Source organism: Oncorhynchus clarkii, chromosome 5 (assembly GCF_045791955.1).
Source record: "Oncorhynchus clarkii lewisi isolate Uvic-CL-2024 chromosome 5, UVic_Ocla_1.0, whole genome shotgun sequence".
Taxonomy (NCBI): Eukaryota; Metazoa; Chordata; class Actinopteri; order Salmoniformes; family Salmonidae; genus Oncorhynchus; species Oncorhynchus clarkii.
Window position 1 is genome coordinate 1,686,234 of NC_092151.1, and position 22,089 is coordinate 1,708,322.

General features: G+C 44.0%; 1 protein-coding gene across 1 annotated transcript in view; it reads right to left on the bottom strand.

Annotated features, from left to right (window-relative positions):
• Nucleotides 1–869: 869 nt before the first annotated feature.
• LOC139409815 (lysophosphatidic acid receptor 1-like) overlaps nt 870–22,089 on the bottom strand; it is a 58,190-nt gene continuing 36,970 nt past the window's right edge. Inside the window, exon 3 of the mRNA XM_071155197.1 lies at nt 870–1,214. Within this exon, the coding sequence (XP_071011298.1) occupies nt 907–1,214 (308 nt within the window). The 3' untranslated portion in view covers nt 870–906. The remainder of the gene's footprint in view (nt 1,215–22,089) is intronic.

Consider the following 22,089-nt stretch of genomic DNA (forward strand, 5'->3'; position numbering starts at 1 on the left):
AGAATACAGACAGTAACAAGTATCTAAGTCGTGTGGTCACAATGAAGGCCCAAAAGACCTGGGTAAAAGCTGTTCAGCCGTTTAGTCAGACCCTTCTTCCTATTGTGAAGGTAATATGGATATAATGATAGTTAAGACGTTTAGTCAGAGAGAGGGGGGATACAGAGAGCTTCTGCAAGTCCTTCACATCATCATACATTAAAGTCTTTAAATAGTTAATGTGGTGTCAACACTTTAACAAAATAGAAAACAAATAACTAACAACCAATAAGAGTCCTGCAATGAATCTGCCCTCTGTTCCGACCCGTCTCCATGGCAACACCCTGGTCAATTATAGTAGGTCCAATTGTCCATCTCCTGGCCACCCACCTCCCTGGCCCCAGCCTGCCCTCGTCCCCCCACCCATCTTCTGGCCACCCCTGGGCTGGGCTTCACACTGCAGCCCCCTCTCCTCTGTTCTCTAGCCCCAGTCCTCTCCTCCTGTCTCCAGCTCCTCTTCTGCTAGCTCCGGCCCTTCTCCTCTCCTCCTGTCTCCAGCCCCAGTCCTTCTCCTCCTAGCTCCAGCCCCAGTCCCTCTCCTCTCCTGCCCCAGTCCTTCTCCTCTCCTCCTCTCTGCAGCCCCAGTCCCTCTCCTCTCCTCCAGCCCCAGTCCTCTCCTCCTAGCTCCAAGCCCAGCCCCTCTCCTCTCCTGCCCCAGTCCTTCTCCTCTCCTCCTCTCTGCAGCCCCAGTCCCTCTCCTCTCCTCTCCTGCCCCAGTCCTTCTCCTCTCCTCCTCTCTGCAGCCCCAGTCCCTCTCCTCTCCTCCAACCCCAGCCCCTCTCCTCCTGTCTCCAGCCCCTCTCCTCCTGTCTCCAGCCCCTCTCCTCCTGTCTCCAGCCCCTCTCCTCCTGTCTCCAGCCCCTCTCCTCACACCACTGAGTGATCATTGTTTTGTTTCCCTCCACTCAGCACGGTGTGATTGATAGAGGAGGCTGAGCGGTCGGAGCCCTCGGCTGCCGTCCCGTTAACGTTCTCCTGGCGCTGACAGCACAAGATCTGCTTGAAGGTGGCGCTCATCTCCTTGTCCCGGTAGCTGTAGATGATGGGGTTCATAGCAGAGTTAAACTCAGCCAGAAGCAGGAAGAACTTCTCAAAGTCCAGGACGTTACAGTTGGCACAGAAGACATCGAGGAGGATGAGAACCAGCCCTGGCGTCCAGCACACGATGAACGCACCTGGAGGAGAAGAGAAAAGTGAGAAAGTAAGACTATTCAGTTAGAGAATGAGACTGTTCAGTTAATCTGACCACCAGAAGGAGATGACTGGTTAGAGAATGGGACTGCTCAGTGTGGCCAGAAGTTAGTCTCAACCTACAATTGTTGATTGTTGATTTGAATGAAACCATACAAGTTGTTCCATTGTAGAAGTGGTCAGGAAGTGATTTTTGACCTGAATGGCAAAACATTCAGGAGATGGGGTCAAAGTTGACCCCGTCTACATACCTTACCATGAAACATTCGTCTTCGTCACTGGAAAATATAAACGACTGAAATGGATATATCTTTTTAAAAGTTTACAAGCAGGGATTGTCAAACTGTTTTATAATTTCTTAACCTTAAAAGTTAAAACTATCTAAATGTTGTGTTGCATATATGTTGTAGCTTGGACCTTATTTTACATCAGAGATGTTTGTGTTGTGCCATCAGTTGAGACACAACGTGCACTTGAACACAAGTGCACCCCTAGAATGTTTATTCTAACAATGTGTCCTCTAAACTGGGTGCTTGGAGACGCATGCGATCCGCCCCATTAGTTTGTGGTGTATTAGATCCACGTTGTTTCTATGATAGAATCAACAACATTATATCAGCACCATTTGAATGCAACAAACCAAAACAAATGTAACTTTGCTAGATTGAGTATGATTTTGTTGCAGGCAGAGCCAGAGCGCAACGGTCTTTCAATCATCCGCAAAGTGAAAACGCTTTTCAGATCAGTTAAGATTCAGAGCGCAGAGCCGCACATGCACATTTGTTGATATTCTTTGCTAGTTAGCAAGTTAATAGCCCAATTAAATAATGGGGAGTTACTGTTTCCTACAAGAGCACAAAAACCACTAAACCAGGCCTGTATTCAACATCTCATATAGACTACTGTAGGCCTGAACACCTCATACAGACTACTGTAGGCCTGAACACCTCATACAGACTACTGTAGGCCTGAACACCTCATACAGACTACCGTAGGCCTGAACACCTCATACAGACTACTGTAGGCCTGAACACCTCATACAGACTACTGTAGGCCTGAACACCTCATACAGACTACCGTAGGCCTGAACACCTCATACAGACTACCGTAGGCCTGAACACCTCATACAGACTACTGTAGGCCTGAACACCTCATACAGACTACTGTAGGCCTGAACACCTCATACAGACTACTGTAGGCCTGAACACCTCATACAGACTACCGTAGGCCTGAACACCTCATACAGACTACCGTAGGCCTGAACACCTCATACAGACTACCGTAGGCCTGAACACCTCATACAGACTACCGTAGGCCTGAACACCTCATACAGACTACCGTAGACCTGAACACCTCATACAGACTACTGTAGGCCTGAACACCTCATACAGACTACTGTAGGCCTTCACACCTCATACAGACTACTGTAGGCCTTCACTGAACACCTCTTATAGACTACTGTAGGCCTGTATTTAACACCTCATATAGTCTATCATAGAAATCAAAAGCTGTTTCCATGTGAAAATGTTATGTGCTTTACTCCATTGGTTTTGTTGGTAGGCCTACATTATGCTCCAATATCCACAATAACCTATTGGCTCATGTCTAAAACTGTCAGGGTGCAGCCTATTGGCTACTGTCTAAGACTGTAAGGGTACATACAATCTATTGGCTACTGAAACTGTAAGGGTACAACCTATTGGCTACTGAAACTAAGGGTACAACCTATTGGCTACTGAAACTAAGGGTACAGCCTATTGGCTACTGAAACTGTAAGGGTACAGCCTATTGGCTACTGAAACTAAGGGTACAACCTATTGGCTACTGAAACTAAGAGTACAACCTATTGGTTACTGAAATTAAGGGTACAACCTATTGGCTACTGAAACTAAGGGTACAACCTATTGGCTACTGAAACTAAGGGTACAACCTATTGGCTACTGAAACTAAGGGTACAACCTATTGGCTACTGAAACTAAGAGTACAACCTATTGGCTACTGAAACTAAGGGTACAACCTATTGGCTACTGAAACTAAGGGTACAGCCTATTGGCTACTGAAACTAAGGGTACAACCTATTGGCTACTGAAACTAAGGGTACAGCCTCAGTGTCCACTGTAAAACGCTCACCAGAAGTTGCACACAATTCTCACAACGTTCAAGTTTCCTCTCACAAAACCTACAATTTGCTCAGTGCCCCAAAACGTTGGAGGGAACATTGGACATGACCATTTAAAGTTGGCATTTGATGGTGGGTGGACAGGAAGCCATCTTCGTGGTAGTAATTACAAAGTTTAAATTCTAATTTCATTGGTGCACCAGGTAAATTACAGTGTTCTGAAGGCATAGGTCCATTCTATGAATTGTGTTTCTATGATTGAAATGACACCCACCCTGTAGTCAAGAGCATGCTGTGTCTCAACCGATGGCGGCACGACACAAAAACCTGGATGTAAATTAGGGTCTAAGCTACAACAGAATTGCATCTGTTTTTACATGCATACTTATTTTCCACCATAAATTGCAAATAAATTCATAAAAAATCCTACAATGTGATTTTCTGGATTTTTTTCCTAATTTTGTCTGTCATAGTTGAAGTGTACCTATGATGAAAATTACAGGCCTCTCTCATCTTTTTAAGTGGGAGAACTTGCACAATTGGTGGCTGACTAAATACTTTTTTGCCCCACTGTATATCCAACACCGAATGAGACATTTTCTACATGCGCTGATATATCCAACACCGAACGAAAGATAGTCTACCTGCGCTTGTTGGAGGATGGGAAGCCAGTCAATCACATGGTCGGAAAACAGACCCTTGAGCACTCTCATGCCATTGGTAAATTGTTCCTCTTTATAGGCTTTAGTCTTGTGTAAAGTTTAACCGTTATTCATATTTGGGATCATTTAATTTAGTTTGTCAGAAATACTTTTGTATAATTTTTTTTTTGTGTGTTGTCATTCGAGGCGTTTTGGATGCCACAAAGGCCACATTTTGTGCTGTTTGCCCGGAGGGTCATGGATGAAGAGGTGCATCTCCTTCGGGGCAGATCGTGTCTCCGTGAACATGGGCCACCGTGGGGGAGTGATTGCCCACCTGCAGAGAAAGGCAGGGGGGCATATAATCCCGATCCACTGTATGCCACATAGAGAATTTATTAGTTACAAACCTATGATTTAGTGTGTGCATGCGCTAAGTGCTGGAATGGTAAATACCACAGAATTATTGTTTTCTGTTGGCACAAGAGACAGGGGGGAGATGGTGAATTTTTTTGGAAGATTCTGTTCTGACTTTCACAGACTAGAACTGGCACTACTGACCATTCAGAAGGTGGCGTGGATGATCTCAAAGCCATGTTTGGTGGTTTCCTAAAGGATGAGGGTGTCCAGACCCCAGTGGAGTCTTTCAGAGTGCTAAACATGACCAGGCCAAGCCTCCTCACCTTCGGCGATGATGGTGTGGCAGAACTGATGAGGCATTTCAAGGAGCCTCTAGAGAGGTAAGAATGTATTTGACACTGCATTGCCATATGAGACAATGTTATGTTTGGAAAATATGCAAACTCACTTGCTCTGTTCAATCCTGCAGATCAGGGTACAACATGGCTGCAATCCAGGATGAGTGGCAGGGGCTGAAAATCCTGGTCAGCCACAGTGTCAAGGACAAGTCCTACAGTGGCCTGTGGGGGACCATGTTGACAAAGGATCCCTACAGGCACGATTACAAGGTCGACTAACAGTCCTGAGTGCTATCCTATGGTTGGTTTGATAAGTTGATGGTAAGAGTTTAAATGAAATTGAAAGATATCTTTTCCCTAGAACATACTGGAGTTGGTGCAGCTTATGCAGGTTCTGCCCATTTCAGCTGCCAAGTGAGAGCGAGGCTTCTCTGTGCAGAACCGGATTAAGAATTCGACAAGAAGCTGCCTTGTGATCTCCATCAACAAAGACCTGATGAGGATCAGCCTGGAGGGGCCTTCTGTCGAGGAGTTGGATCCCACTCCTGCCGTGGACCGCTGGCTGACCTCTAAGCGTGCCAGACGGCCAACATACAAAACCAGCTGGACAACTGATATCCTTTGCGTCTAGTAGGCATGGGTCATGGGTCAATGTGCAATTTTGGTGGTATGTGCTGTTCCACAGATGTGTGTCCCTTAGTACTCGCACACACACACACAGTATAAATATGTATGTAATAAATTGTTAATAAACTCTTACATTTTTCACTGTGCTCCTACATTTTTTCATTTAGGAGCACATGTACTCCTTGGGGAGAAAGTTAGCGTAGAGTCCTGTTATACCACCCCTACTTTGTCACAACACAACCGATTAGCTCAGACGCATTAAACTCTTTGGGAAAGGTGGGGTGCTGGGAAAGGGTCCCAGCTACATAAATGGTCATTTTGTTCGATAAAGTCCTTCTTTATGTCCCAAAAAAGTCAGTTTAGTTGTCGCGCTTGATTCAGTAATCCACCTGGAAGGGAATCCCAAAAGTTACCAATAAACTTCATCCAAACAAGTCAAATAACGTTTCTAATCAATCCTCAGGTACCCTAATATGTAAATAGATGATCAAATTTAAGACGGAGAATAGTATGTTTATTACCGAAGATAAATAACGAAGTGGCCGCCCTTTTCCACGCGCGCCACAAGATTACAGCCAAAACGAGAGCCACCTTGAAAAACTACAAATTCTGGTTCATTTTTCAAAACACAAGCCTGAAACTCTTTCTAAAGACTGTTGACATCTAGTGGAAGCCCTAGGAACTGCAATCTGGGAGATATTCCTTTGATTTTCCCATAAACAAGCATTTGAATAGGCAGAAACCTCAACAACAAAAGAAACTTGGATTTTCACCTGCCATATCAGTTCTGTTATACTCACAGGCATTATTTTAACAGTTTTAGAAACTACAACCAATTATATGCATATCCTAGCTTCTGTGCCTGAGTAGCAGGCGGTTTACTTTGGGCACCTCAGTCATCCAAACTTCTGAATACTGCCCCCTAGCCTTAAGAAGTTTTAAAGGAGGAAATAAATTCCAAAAATTAACTTTTAACAAGGCACACCTGTTAATTAAAATGCATTCTAGTTGACTACCTCATGAAGCTGGTTGAGAGAATGCAAAGCTGTCATCAAGGCAAAGGGTGGCTACTTTGAAGAATGTCAAATTTAAAATATATTATGATTCGTTTAACTCTTTTTTGGTTACTACATAATTCCATGTGTTATTTCATAGTTTTGATGTCGTCACTATTATTCTACAATGTATAAAATAGTAAAAATAAAGAAAAACCCTGGGATGAGCACGTGTGTCCCAAATAGGACACATATATAGTTAGTAGTTCTCTGTTAAGGTCAAGGCCTCTCCTTGGTTCCTCTGAGTAGTTCTCTGTTAAGGACAAGGCCTCTCCTTGATTCCTCTGACACAAAATGATCCTCCTCTTATCTCCAACTAAAGACAACACGTTCTTGACCATCACAGCAACATCATTTACACATATAGCTACAATTCTGCTTTTATCAACATAACATTCTGATTATATCCAAAGACGAAGATGCATGAAGATTTACGCTCTACGATGACATTCAGCTGAAAATCTCTGTGTTAAAAATATAACAATATTCAGACTTTGTAAGAGAGCAGATGTTTTGTTAAAGCAGAGAGAGAAGCTTTATGTTCTGCTCAGCGGATCTGGCTGTACACCTCATGTCTCAGATATTCCGAGAGAGGCTCTCAGGAGTTAAACAAGCTGTAAGAGAAGAGCAGTCGACTCACATGTTCTACCTGGAACCCAAAATAACATTTAGGTTCTCCCAACCGACAGGACAGAGACAGAGAGAGAGACAGAGAGACAGAGAGAGACAGAAGACAGCTGTGGGTTGTGAATGGAAAGAGAGAGAAACAATGACATCTGAAATATCTATTTTTGGGGGGGGGACTTTGAGTGTAATGTTTACTGTTCATTTTATATTGTTTATTATCTATTTCACTTGCTTTGGCAATGTAAACATACAGTATTCTGCCCATGCCAATAAAACCAATTGAATTGACAGCTGTGAATTGTGAATGAGGAGAGAGACAAACATCTGTCAAATTTAATGTTATGTGTCACATGCGCTGAATACAACAGGTAAATACCATGAAATGCGTAATTACAAGCCCTTAACCAACAATGCAGTTCAGGAATTAGAGTTGAGAAAATATTAGTTAATTTGTACATGTAGGTAGGGTAGTTAATTTGTACATATAGGTAGGGGTGTGTCAAGTGACAATGTATAGATAATAAGCAGCGAGTAGCAGCAGTGTAAAAACAAAGGGGGGGAGGGGTGTCAATGTAAATAGTCCAGGTGGCCATTTTCCTAATTGTTCATCAGTCTTATGGTTTGGGGGTAGAAGCTGTTAAGGAGCCTTTTGGTCCTAGACTTGTCGATCCGGTACCGCTTGTCGTGCGATAGCAGAGAGAACAGTCTATGACTGGGGTGACTGCCTTGGATGGCAGGAATCTTGGATGGCAGGAAGCTTGGATGGCAGGAAGCTTGGATGGCAGGAAGCTTGCCCCCAGTGATGTACTGGGCCGTACGCACTACCCTTCGTATCGCCTTACAGTAGGATGATGAGCAGTTGCCGTACCAGGTTGTAATGCAACCAGTATTGTCTCGATGGTGCAGCTTATAACTTTTTGAGGATCTGGGGACCCACGCCAAATATTTTGTCTCCTGAGGGGGAAAAGGCATTGATGTGCCCTCTTCACAACTGTCTTGGTGTGTTTGGACCATGATAGATAGTTGATGATGTGGACACCAAGGAACTTGAAACTCTCGACCCACTCCACTACAGCCCCGTCGGCCTGCCTGTTCCTGTAGTCCACGATCAGCTTATTTGTGTTGCTCACGTTGAGGGAGACCAAACTGGAGGTCTCTGGCACCAAACTGCTAGGTCACTGACCTCCTCCCTAAAGGCTGTCTCATTGTTGTCGGTGATCAGGCCTACCACCGTTGTGTCGTCAGCAAACTTAATGATGGTGTTGGAGTCGTGTTTGGCCATGCAGTCGTGGGTGAACAGGGAGTACAGGAGGGGACTGAGCACGCACCCCTGAGGGGCACCTGTGTTGAGGATCAGTGTGGCAGACGTGTTGTTGCCTACCCTCACCACCTGGGGGGCAGCCCGTCAGGAAGTCCAGGATCTAGTTGCAGAAGGTGTTTAGTCACAGGGTCCTTAGCTTAGTGATCAGCTTTGAGGGCACTATGGTGTTGAACGCTGAGCTGTAGTCAATGAAAAGTATTCTCACATCGGTGTTGCTTTTGTCCAAGTGGGAAAGGGCAGTGGAGTACGATTGAGATTGTGTTATCTGTGGATCTGTTGGGGCAGTATGCAAATTGGGGTGGGTCTAGGGTTTCTGGGATAATGATGTTGATGTGAGCCATGAGCAGCCTATCAAAGCACTTCATGTCTACTGACATGAGTGCGACGGGACGTTGGTCATTTAAGCAGGTTACCTTGTATGAAAGGGGAGAGAGGCTGTGTGAGAACACTTCTCCCTCCTAGTTACTGAGACCTGGGAAGTTGTGGGAACATGATGAGGACAAATTTATACCAGATGGCAGGGATGAACAGAGACTAAAACACAACACAGCCCAACCCTAACACACCCCTGAGAAAAGAACACACACACCAGAGAAAAACAGCAAATGAACATTCACATTGTCTGTCTATTCAGTTAGGAACATTCACATTGTCTGTCTATTCAGTTAGGAACATTCACATTGTCTGTCTATTCAGTTAGGAACATTCACATTGTCTGTCTATTCAGTTAGGAACATTCACATTGTCTGTCTATTCAGTTAGGAACATTGACATTGTCTGTCTATTCAGTTAGGAACATTGACATTGTCTGTCTATTCAGTTAGGAACATTGACATTGTCTGTCTATTCAGTTAGGAACATTCACATTGTCTGTCTATTCAGTTAGGAACATTCACATTGTCTGTCTATTCAGTTAGGAACATTCACATTGTCTGTCTATTCAGTTAGGAACATTGACATTGTCTGTCTATTCAGTTAGGAACATTGACATTGTCTGTCTATTCAGTTAGGAACATTCACATTGTCTGTCTATTCAGTTAGGAACATTGACATTGTCTGTCTATTCAGTTAGGAACATTGACATTGTCTGTCTATTCAGTTAGGAACATTGACATTGTCTGTCTATTCAGTTAGGAACATTCACATTGTCTGTCTATTCAGTTAGGAACATTCACATTGTCTGTCTATTCAGTTAGGAACATTCACATTGTCTGTCTATTCAGTTAGGAACATTCACATTGTCTGTCTATTCAGTTAGGAACATTCACATTGTCTGTCTATTCAGTTAGGAACATTCACATTGTCTGTCTATTCAGTTAGGAACATTCACATTGTCTGTCTATTCAGTTAGGAACATTCACATTGTCTGTCTATTCAGTTAGGAACATTCACATTGTCTGTCTATTCAGTTAGGAACATTCACATTGTCTGTCTATTCAGTTTGAAACAATGTGAATGTTCCTAACATATCATATCTCAGTCTAACTATCTTCAGATGTCAGACTGGGAGAGTTAAAATAACACATCTGTTCCTCTCATGTCCTCTGAAAGCTGTTCTAGTATTCTGCTATAGTACTCTCGCTATTGGCCAGTCACTACTCTGTGGTCTGGTGTCCTACTAGGGTATATCACAAAGGAGACATATAACAAACAGACGATACAATGTGCTGAAAGGAACCATCTCTGCCTCATCATCATTCTCATCAACAGCATCACTTCCTCATAGATCTCTTATAGAAATGGTTCTGAATGACTAAATCGTCACCCTCTTCTGCAGAAATGGAAACTATTTCCTGAACTCATTTGGTCTAAAAGGCACTTTCAATAATTCTGTTTGAAAATGGCACTGGGGGTAAATGCAGGAATTGGTGTCCTATTTCTCTATTACAGGAAGCCATTATGATGTTGTTTTTAATATAATTTCTAATATTTATGTCGTCGTCCCAAATGGCACCCCATTCCCTACATATTGCACTACTTTTAGTGCACTATGTAGGGAATAGGGTGCCATTTGGGACACATGCAACGTCTCTGAGGAGGTTTTGGTTTCAGTCATGGAGTAGTCTCGCTGAGATAAAAAGCTATAACGTCAACACAATTTTTCACCCAATTTTCACCCAAGACTGAGCTGAGCCGTGCTACAGTACAGGAGGCCGTGCTACAGTACAGTAGGCTGTGTTACAGTAGGCTGTGCTACAGTAGGCTGTGCTACAGTAGGCCGTGCTACAGAAGACCGTGCTACAGAAGACCGTGCTACAGAAGGCAGTGCTACAGAAGGCAGTGCAATAATAGGCCGCTCTACAGTACAGGAGGCCGTGCTACAGGAGGCCGTGCAATAGTAGGCCATGCTACAGTACAGGAGGCCGTGCTACAGTACAGCAGGCTGTGTTACAGAAGGCCGTGCTACAGTAGGCCGTGTTACAGAAGGCCGTGCTACAGTACAGTAGGCCGTGCTAGAGGTAGAAGCCACCATAGAAGCCAACATTTGGACACACCTACTCATTCAAGGGTTTTTCTTTATTTGTACTATTTTCTATATGGTAGAATAATAGTTAAGACACTATGAAATAACACATATGGTATCAAGTAGTAACCAAAAAAGTGTTAAACAAATGAAAATATATTTTATATTTGAGATTCTTCAAAGTAGCCACCCTTTGCCTTGACAGCTTTGCACACTCTTGGCATTCTCTCAACCAGCTTCACGAGGGAGTCACCTGGAATGCATTTCAATTAACAGGTGTGCCTTGTTAAAAGCTGTGAAATATCTTTCCTTCTTAATGCGTTTGAGCCAATCAGTTGTGTTGTGACAAGGTAGGGGTGGTATACAGAAGATAGCCCTATTTGGTAAAAGACCAAGTCCATAGTATGCTTATTTAAGCTGTTTTTGCCAAAGAGAAAATTACATTCCATCATTACTTTAAGACATTAAGGTCAGTCAATACAGAACATTTCAAGAACTTTGAAAGTTTCTTAAAGGGCATTCACAAAAACCATCAAGTGCTATGATGAAACTGGCTCTCATGAGGTCCATCACAGGAAAGGAAGACGCAGAGTTACCTCTGCAGAGGATAAGTTCATTAGAGTTACCAGCCTCAGATTGTAGGTAAAATAAATTCCTCACAGAGTTCAAGTAACAGACACATCAACTGTTCAGAGGAGACTGCGTGAATCAGACCTTCATGGTCAAATTGTTGCAAAGAAACCACTACTAAGTGTCCAATAAGTAGACATTTGCTTGGGCCAAGAAACACGAGCGATGGACATCATGTCCTTTGTTCTGAAGAGTCCAAATGTTTCATGTTTTGTTCCTACTGCAGTGCCTTTGTGAGATGCAGAGTAAGTGATCGGATGATCTCTGCATGTGTTGTTCCTACGGTGAAGCATGGAGGAGGAGGTGTGATGGAACTTTGCTGGTGAGAGTGTCTGATTTGTTTATAATTCAAGGCACACTTTATCAGTATTGCTACCACATCATTCTGCAGCGATACGTCATCCCATCTGGTTTGCGCTTAGTGAGACTATCATTTGTTTTTCAACAGGACAATGACCCAAAACACACCTCCAGGCTGTGTAAGGGCTATTTGAGTGGAGTGCTGCATCAGATGACCTGGCCTCCACAATCACCCAACCTCAAGCCAATTGAGATGGTTTGGGATGAGTTGGACCGCAGAGTGAAGGAAAAGCAGCCAACAAGTGCTCAGCATATGTGGGAACTCCTTCAAGACGATTGGAAAAGCATTTGGGACCTCCTTCAAGACGATTGGAAAAGCATGTGGGACCTCCTTCAAGACGATTGGAAAAGCATGTGGGAACTCCTTCAAGACGGTTGGAAAAGCATGTGGGACCTCCTTCAAGACGGTTGGAAAAGCATGTCCCAGTGAGGCAATGACAACAATCAATCAATCAAGCATCACAGAAAATTGCTAAAAAATAGCCCACATTAATGTAGCCTAAGAAACAAGGTTTATGAAATCAATAACTTCTTAGTAACAGATTACATGTATATTCTGACTCTGAAACTCACTCCAATAATAGCTTTGACGATGCAGTGGTAGTAATACATGGTTATAACATCTACAGAAAAGCCAATAGTGGAGGTGTTTCTGTTTATATTCAGAACCACATTCCTGTAAAGCTTAGAGGCACATCATCTGTTGAAGTAAATATGGCTACAGGTTCGTCTGCCTTACCTAAAGCCCATTCTGGTGGGAAGCTGCTATAGACCACCAAGTGCTAACAGTCAGTATCTGGTTAGCATGTGTGAAATGCTTGATAATGTATGTGATATCAACAGAGAGGTATATTTTCTGGGTGATTTAAATATTGGACTGGCTTTCATCAAGCTGCCCACTCAATAATAATTTTAAAAAACTCCAACCAGTCCCTGCACCCTGTTTCAGATTATCAGTCAACCTACCAGGGTAGAGCCCCCGAGTGGCACAGCGGTCTAAGGCACTGCATCGCAGTGCTAGAAGCGTCACCAAAAACCCTGGTTCGATTGCAGGCCGTATCATAACCGGCCGTGATTGGGAGTCCAATAGGGCGGCGCACAATTGGCCCAGGATCATACGGGTTAGGGTTTGGCCAGGGTAGGTGGTCATTGTAAATCAAAATGGTGTTCTTAACTGACTTGCCTAGTAAAAATAAAAGGTTCAATAAATACAAATAATAATAATAATAATAATTCAACAGCGCAGGAATTAAATAAACCATCAACATGTATTGATCACATCTTTACAAATGCTGTAGAATTTTGCTTTAAGCAGTATCCAAATTCGTTGGATGTATTGTTCGGAATAGCCATATCTAGGAAAACCAACGTTCCAAAGGCTGGGCCTAATACAGGGTATAAGAGGTCATACAAGAAGTTTCATAATGATACCTATGTTGATGATGTGAAGAATATTTGCTGGTCTGTGGTGAGTAATGAGGAACAACCAGACGCTGCACTTGACACATTTATGAAATTGCTTATTCCAGTTACTAATAAGCTCATTAAGAAAATGACTGTAAAAAATTACATCTAAATTAATTTATGAGGGATTTTAACATTGTATGTTTGAGAGGGATGAGGCAAAAGGAATGGCAAATAAGTCTGGCTGCACAACTGATTGGCAAACGTACTGCAAATTGAGAATTCATGGGCTATTTATTTTTAGCACTTTTCTGGGTTGCTTGATTGTTTTTAATGCTTTTACTGGGAAGCTTATCAGAGGTAGACTTACACATGTTATTTACATTGGAGCTAATAGTGCAGGGTGAGCTGCATAAATTGGACTTCCTACTATTGCACACCGCCTCAGTGCTAACAGTGTAACTCTGGTTTATAGGCTCGTGATTACTGCTTACAATAGCTGTAGGATAAACAAATGTATTCGGTGTAATTGGGGGTACATAAATTAAATTACTTACATTGTGTTTGCCAATGCCCCTAGGATCATGTGCATTTGATGCATCATTATGACGACTCATTGTCACAATGGTAGGGATTAACTGAGCTGGTCTTGGATCATTTACCAGTCATTGTCTCAACGCAGCCTTGAAATGCGTGGACAGAGTCCAGGAGCCAAGATGATTTGGATGGACTCCATCATTCCTGTAGTGGTCAGGTGGCACAAAGAGGCCCTTAAATGAACATGGAGAGCTAGCGTTAATAATGGCTCAAAGTGGAGGAGGAGGTTGACTTCATTTCTACTTGTTTTTGTAAGAAGTATTGACATGCTGAATGCACCAAGGTGTCCTGTTTAACTTCTACAGGATCACAGTCTCAAAATCGGGACAGTTTTTGCTCAATAATGTGACTAGAACGGCATTGTAAACAGCCAACTTTCCAGGACATAGACATTGTATAATCAGAAGCCTTAAAAAGGTGTGTTAATCTGCAGGGTCCAATCTACAGTAGCTGTCACAGCAAAACAAACAGCTATTGGTTGAGGACACAACAACAAAACACTTAAAGGCAACTGGTTGGATACATTCACCTCTGACGGTAAACAATGTACTTACATTTAGTAATCTGGCTCTGATTTGTCATCCTGAGAGTCTCAGAGATAAAATGTAGCATAGTTTTGTTTGATAAAATCCGTCTTTATATCCTAACACGGTCCAGGAAAACGTTGCTTAACCCGGGCAGTTTCTGTACAATCTTCACTCGAGAAGGTAACCAAAGTTGTTTCATTATTCTATATTAAGTTACACAACACTCCAAATCAGCCCATGAAGGTCAGCCATCATTATGAACCTCCAAGCCGTCATATCGGCTTAGCCCACTTGGGAATCTTCCCTATCATTGTTACCAATATCTACTGTTTGATTAGTTAGTTAGTAAATAAATGATTAAGCCAATTGGTGTTGATGATGATTCATAGTTTAGGCTGGGTTCATGCAGATAATCAAGAATTCTACAGCGTTTGAAATGAGACTGACTTAAGGTAAAGAATAACTAATTAATTGATCAGATATTAAAATTATAATTTTGTAATCTGAAGATTTTCCTTAGTGCCCCGACTTCCTAGTTAATTACGTCTACATGATTAGTTTAATCACGTAATAATAATTACAGAGAATTGATTTGATAAAATAACAGTCTTCACCTTTAATGATGCCAAAGACACGACCCCACACACACACACACACTTGGGGTCACTTAGAAATGTCCTTGTTTTTGAAAGAAAAGCACATTTTTTACCATTAAAATTAATCAAATTGATCAGAAATACAGTGTAGACATTGTTAATGTTGTAAATGACTATTGTAGCTGGAGACAACTGATTTTTAATATAATATCTTCATAGGCGTATAGAGGCCCAGTATCAGCATCCATCACTTCTGTGTTCCAACGGCACGTTGTGTTAGCTAATCCAAGTTTATCATTTTAAAAAGGCTAATTGATCATCAGAAAATCCTTTTGAAAGGATGTCTATAGGGTCCTATCCAGAAGAGGTGTTTAAACTACAAGCACACAGCTTGGACACCCATTCATATCCCACAAGTAGGGATGAACGATATATTGGCGAGCGTATCGGAATTGGACGATATAGGCTGAAAATGCCAACATTGGCCCGATGTCTAGTTTAATGGCGATGTGCAAAACTGATGTCAAAGCTGACGTGCATACCTATATAACGTAGGTAGATGACCTACATACCTATATAACGTAGGTAGATGACCTACATACCTATATAACGTAGGTAGATGACCTACATACCTGTATAACGTAGGTAGATGACCTACATACCTAAATAACGTAGGTAGATGACCTACATAACGTAGGTAGATGACCTACATACCTGTATAACGTAGGTAGATGACCTACATACCTGTATAACGTAAATAGATGACGTAATGACGCCATGAAAAATACACCGCTACTCAGAACAAAAGCAGAAAAACACTAAGTGCACACTTCCAACAACTACACACTTCCAACAACTAAACAAGTCGAGCACTCATTTGAAAGAGTAAGAACATTTCAGCGAGACAATTAACGCCAAGACAATGGATTTCATTGCCCGTGACAATCAACCGTCCTCTGTCGTGGATGATATTGGCTTTCGCCGACAGGTCGAGCCCCGGTACACACTATTTTTCAGATGTTGCCCTACAGGAGGTACACAGGAAGTGAGCAAAATTTGAGGCGCTGTTTTCCATTGTCTCCTTATATGGCTGTGAATGCGCAAGGAATGAGCCTACACTTTCTGTCGTTTCCCCAAGGTGTTTGCAGCATTGTGACGTATTTGTAGGCATATCATTGGAAGATTGACCATAAGAGACTACATTTACCTGGTGTCCTTTGTCGAAATTGGTGCGTAATCTTCAGCTGCAAGCATTCTTCCATGTGATTCAGAGGTGAAACCAGACTTCCACGAACAATATATCATCGAAGAGATATGTGAAAAACACCTTGAGGATTGATTCTAAACAACGTTTGCCATGTTTCAGTCGATATTATGGAGTTAATTTGGAAAAAAGTTTGGCATTTTGATGACTGAATTTTCAGGTTTTTTTGGTAGCCAAATGTGATGAACAAAACGGAGCGATTTCTCCTACACAAAGAATCTTTTTGGAAAAACTGAACATTTGCTATCTAACTGAGAGTCTCCTCATTGAAATCATCCGAAGTTCTTCAAAAGTAAATTATTTTATTTTAATGCTTCTCTTGTTTTTGTGAAAATGTTGCCCGCTGAATGCTAGGCTAGCTATCAATACTGTTACACAAATGCTTGTTTTGCTATGGTTGAAAAGCATATTTTCAAAATCTGAGATGACAGTGTTGTTAACAAAAGGCTAAGCTTGAAAGCTAGCATATTTATTTCATTTCATTTGCGATTTTCATGAATAGTTAACGTTGCGTTATGCTAATGAGCTTGAGGCTGTATTCACGATCCCGGATCCGGGATGGCTAGTATCAAGAGGTTTTAACAGGCATTCTCTCTGAGCCTCTTTACTGTGTCACCACCATGCTCGATTGCTAGGTACAAGGACCGCTACTTCTTTAACAGGTATTCTCTCTCTACTGTGTCTCCACCATGCTCGATGCTAGGTACAAGGACCACTACTCCTTTAACAGGCATTCTCTCTTTACTGTGTCGCCACCATGCTCGATGATAGGTACATCATCGAGCCTGGCCCAGGAGTGGGAAGGTGAACGGAAAGGCTCTGGAGCAACGAACCGCCCTTGCTGTCTCTGCCTGGCCGGTTCCCCTCTTTCCACTGGGATTCTCTGCCTCTAACCCTATTACAGGGGCTGAGTCACTGGCTTACTGGGGCTCTCTCATACCGTCCCTGGGAGGGGTGCGTCACCTGAGTGGGTTGAGTCACTGATGTGGTCGTCCTGTCTGGGTTGTCATATCGGTGTATCCCTACCCCACAAGACATGCCACCAAAGGTCTCTTCACAATCCCCAAGTCAAGAACAGACTCTGGGAGGCGCACAGTACCACATTGGCGTCATGCCTACATAGAACTATTCCACATCAGGTAACTGATGCAAGCAGTAGAATCAGATTTTTTTTAAACTTAAAAATACACCTTATGGAACATCGGGGACTGTGAAGAGAGACAGGAACAGACACGCATGCATTGTATTATTGGTGGTATTATACGTGTTGTATTGTAGATATGTAGTGGTGTAATAATGCTATATACTGTACTGTTTTACTTTTTGTTGTGTGTGTGATGTAAGTGCCTTAATTGTTTGGACCCCAGGAAGAGTAGCTGCTGCCTTGGCAGGAACTAATGGGGATCCATAATAAATACAAAAACTCTATCTTTAGCGTGTTGTGTTCCTCAAGGCAGCTTGCCTAGGACCAATCCTCTATTCTCTTTATCTTATGGTGTTCCTCAAGGCAGTTGCCTAGGACCACTCCTCTACTCCATCTTTACTAATGGTTTACCCTCAGTAATGAACGAAGCAAGAGTGGTTAAGTATGCTGATGACTATACAATGTATAGTGCTGCATCAACATTTAATAAACTAACATATGTAGTACTGAGCAGAGAACTAAGAACAGTGTCTGTCTTGCTTCGTTCATTACTGAGGGTAAACCATTAGTAAAGATGGAGTAGAGGAGTGGGTTAATTTGAACACATTGGTGTTGGAATATTTTTCTAAAACAAAATGTATTGTATTTGGTCCAAGATATATGCTTACTGGTGACCATCAATTAAACTTTTTGAAGGAAGGGTTGGCTGTAAAATAAGTTAAAAAGACCAGACTACTGAACGTCACATCCAATGCAGCTCTATTCTGGTCTGAACATATAGATAACGTTGTAATTCAAATTGCTAAGGACATTGCCATAACAAGAAAATGTTCTGACTATCGAACATCCAGCACTCTGCATCGGGTGATTCAACTCTGGTTCTGTCACACCTAGAGTAGTGTCCAGTCATATGATCATCTGTAGCAAAACAAATACCTAAAAAAGCTCCAACTCTCAAAACATGGCTGCCAGACTAGCTCTTCCTCGCTCTATATGAATAAACGTCAACCCAATGAATCTTAATCTCGCATGGCTTCCCCTAGAACTTCAACTCAATGCATCTGAACTGCTCATGGTTTCCTGATGAAAGCAAATTAGTGTCCAGTCTTGATTTTTTTTTAAGAATGTAAAAAAATATATATATATTTCAGACCAATTAATGTCTACTAGCAATAAACATAACCACCAAACCAGACAGGCAAATTCAGGTAATCTGACACCCCTCAGACCAAGGACAAATCTCCAATAATATACACAGCCATCACTAAATTGAATGCTTTACAAAATCAGGTAAAAAGTAAATCCAACTTCAAGAAAACATCAAAATAACATCTAACGCTATCGATCATATGTCTGGACAGATACTAAATCACATAAAATGTTAAGTGTATTACAAGGTATTTTCTCTGTAACATCTACTTGTTCAATGTTTGTAATGTCTTAATGTATATTTTGTTTTATGTTGGACCCCAGGAAGAATAGCTGACGTTATGGAAACAGCTATTGGGATCAGCTATTGGGATAAAAAAAAATAACTGACCAACATTGTTGGATCCCCAGCTTTGCAGAATTAGGCAGACTGCAGAAGTGTAGACATGGAAAGACAGAATGAAGCGGATGAGTTGTGCTCAGGAGAATGCATACTGAATGCATACATACATACATACATACATACATGGGAGGACATGGTCCATGGTTCAAGACGGGAGGACATGGTCCATGGTTCAAGACGGGAGGACATGGTTCACGACGGGAGGACATGGTCCATGGTTCAAGACGGGAGGACATGGTCCATGGTTCACGACGGGAGGACATGGTCCATGGTTCACGACGGGAGGACATGGTCCATGGTTCACGACGGGAGGACATGGTCCATGGTTCAAGACGGGAGGACATGGTCCATGGTTCAAGATGGGAGGACATGGTCCATGGTTCACGACGGGAGGACATGGTCCATGGTTCACGACGGGAGGACATGGTCCATGGTTCACGACGGGAGGACATGGTCCATGGTTCACGACGGGAGGACATGGTCCATGGTTCAAGACGGGAGGACATGGTCCATGGTTCACGACGGGAGGACATGGTCCATGGTTCACGACGGGAGGACATGGTCCATGGTTCAAGACGGGAGGACATGGTCCATGGTTCAAGACGGGAGGACATGGTCCATGGTTCAAGACGGGAGGACATGGTCCATGGTTCACGACGGGAGGACATGGTCCATGGTTCAAGATGGGAGGACATGGTCCATGGTTCACGATGGGAGGACATGGTCCATGGTTCACGATGGGAGGACATGGTCCATGGTTCACGACGGGAGGACATGGTCCATGGTTCAAGACGGGAGGACATGGTCCATGGTTCACGACGGGAGGACATGGTCCATGGTTCACGACGGGAGGACATGGTCCATGGTTCAAGACGGGAGGACATGGTCCATGGTTCACGACGGGAGGACATGGTCCATGGTTTAAGATGGGAGGACATGGTCCATGGTTTAAGATGGGAGGACATGGTCCATGGTTCAAGACGGGAGGACATGGTACATGGTTCAAGACGGGAGGACATGGTCCATGGTTTAAGACGGGAGGACATGGTCCATGGTTCAAGACGGGAGGACATGGTCCATGGTTCACGACGGGAGGACATGGTCCATGGTTCAAGACGGGAGGACATGGTTCAAGACGGGAGGACATGGTCCATGGTTCACGACGGGAGGACATGGTCCATGGTTCACGACGGGAGGACATGGTCCATGGTTCACAACGGGAGGACATGGTCCATGGTTCAAGACGGGAGGACATGGTTCAAGACGGGAGGACATGGTTCAAGACGGGAGGACATGGTCCATGGTTCACGACGGGAGGACATGGTCCATGGTTCACGACGGGAGGACATGGTCCATGGTTCACGACGGGAGGACATGGTCCATGGTTCACGACGGGAGGACATGGTCCATGGTTCACGACGGGAGGACATGGTCCATGGTTCAAGACGGGAGGACATGGTCCATGGTTCAAGACGGGAGGACATGGTCCATGGTTCAAGACGGGAGGACATGGTCCATGGTTCAAGACGGGAGGACATGGTCCATGGTTCAAGACGGGAGGACATGGTCCATGGTTCACGACGGGAGGACATGGTCCATGGTTCACGACGGGAGGACATGGTCCATGGTTCACGACGGGAGGACATGGTCCATGGTTCACGACGGGAGGACATGGTCCATGGTTCACGACGGGAGGACATGGTCCATGGTTCACGATGGGAGGACATGGTCCATGGTTCACGATGGGAGGACATGGTCCATGGTTCAAGACAGGAGGACATGGTCCATGGTTCAAGACAGGAGGACATGGTCCATGGTTCACGACGGGAGGACATGGTCCATGGTTCAAGACAGGAGGACATGGTCCATGGTTCAAGACAGGAGGACATGGTCCATGGTTCACGACGGGAGGACATGGTCCATGGTTCACGACGGGAGGACATGGTCCATGGTTTAAGGCAGGCAGGCCAGAGATGGGAGGGCTTGGCCCATGGTTTAAGGCAGGCAGGCCAGAGATGGGAGGGCTTGGCCCATGGTTTAAGGCAGGCAGGCCAGAGATGGGAGGGCTTGGCCCATGGTTTAAGGCAGGCAGGCCAGAGATGGGAGGGCTTGGCCCATGGTTTAAGGCAGGCAGGCCAGAGATGGGAGGGCTTGGCCCATGGTTTAAGGCAGGCAGGCCAGAGATGGGAGGGCTTGGCCCATGGTTTAAGGCAGGCAGGCCAGAGATGGGAGGGCTTGGCCCATGGTTTAAGGCAGGCAGGCCAGAGATGGGAGGGCTTGGCCCATGGTTTAAGGCAGGCAGGCCAGAGATGGGAGGGCTTGGCCCATGGTTTAAGGCAGGCAGGCCAGAGATGGGAGGGCTTGACCCATGGTTTAAGGCAGGCAGGCCAGAGATGGGAGGGCTTGGCCCATGGTTTAAGGCAGGCAGGCCAGAGATGGGAGGGCTTGGCCCATGGTTTAAGGCAGGCAGACCAGAGATGGGAGGGCTTGGCCCATGGTTTAAGGCAGGCAGGCCAGAGATGGGAGGGCTTGGCTAGTGTCTGTGCCCCAAATGGCACCCTATTCCTACATAGAGCCCTACGACCATTATGTAGGGAGCCCCTATGGGCCCTGGTGCCACTTGTGACGCAGCCAGTCGTTTGTTCTGAATTCACAGGGCAGAAACACACAACTCATTGTTTCAAAGGCAGTGTGTCTGAATCTAGAACAGTATTATTGTATTTCTCTCTCATTCTCTCCCTCTGTGTGCGTGTGTGAAAGAGTGATATAACAGTGAATTAGACAGGGTTATTCAGTAATCTGAAACTTTACATTTGGTGTCATTACAGAGATTCGTTAACAAGGACAATCAATCAGATTCAGGTTACAGTCCTGGGTTGTGAGTGAGTGAGTGAGTGAGTGAAGGTTAGTGTGAGTGAGTGAGTGAGTGAGTGAGTGAGTGAGTGAGTGAGTGAGTGAGTGAGTGAGTGAATGTTAGTGTGAGTGAATGAGTGAGAGTTAGTGTGAGTGAGTGTTAGTGTGAGTGAATGAGTGAGTGAGTGAGTGAGTGTTAGTGTGAGTGAGTGAGTGTTAGTGTGAGTGAGTGAGTGAGTGAGTGAGTGTTAGTGTGAGTGTCCGTGTCAGCCAGCCCAGGTCCCATAGCTCCATCTCTGTCATCTTTAGGAGCTGCTGGGAAACACACCTGGTACTAATAAAACTCTTGTTTCACACCTGAGTGGCTCTTCATCACAGTG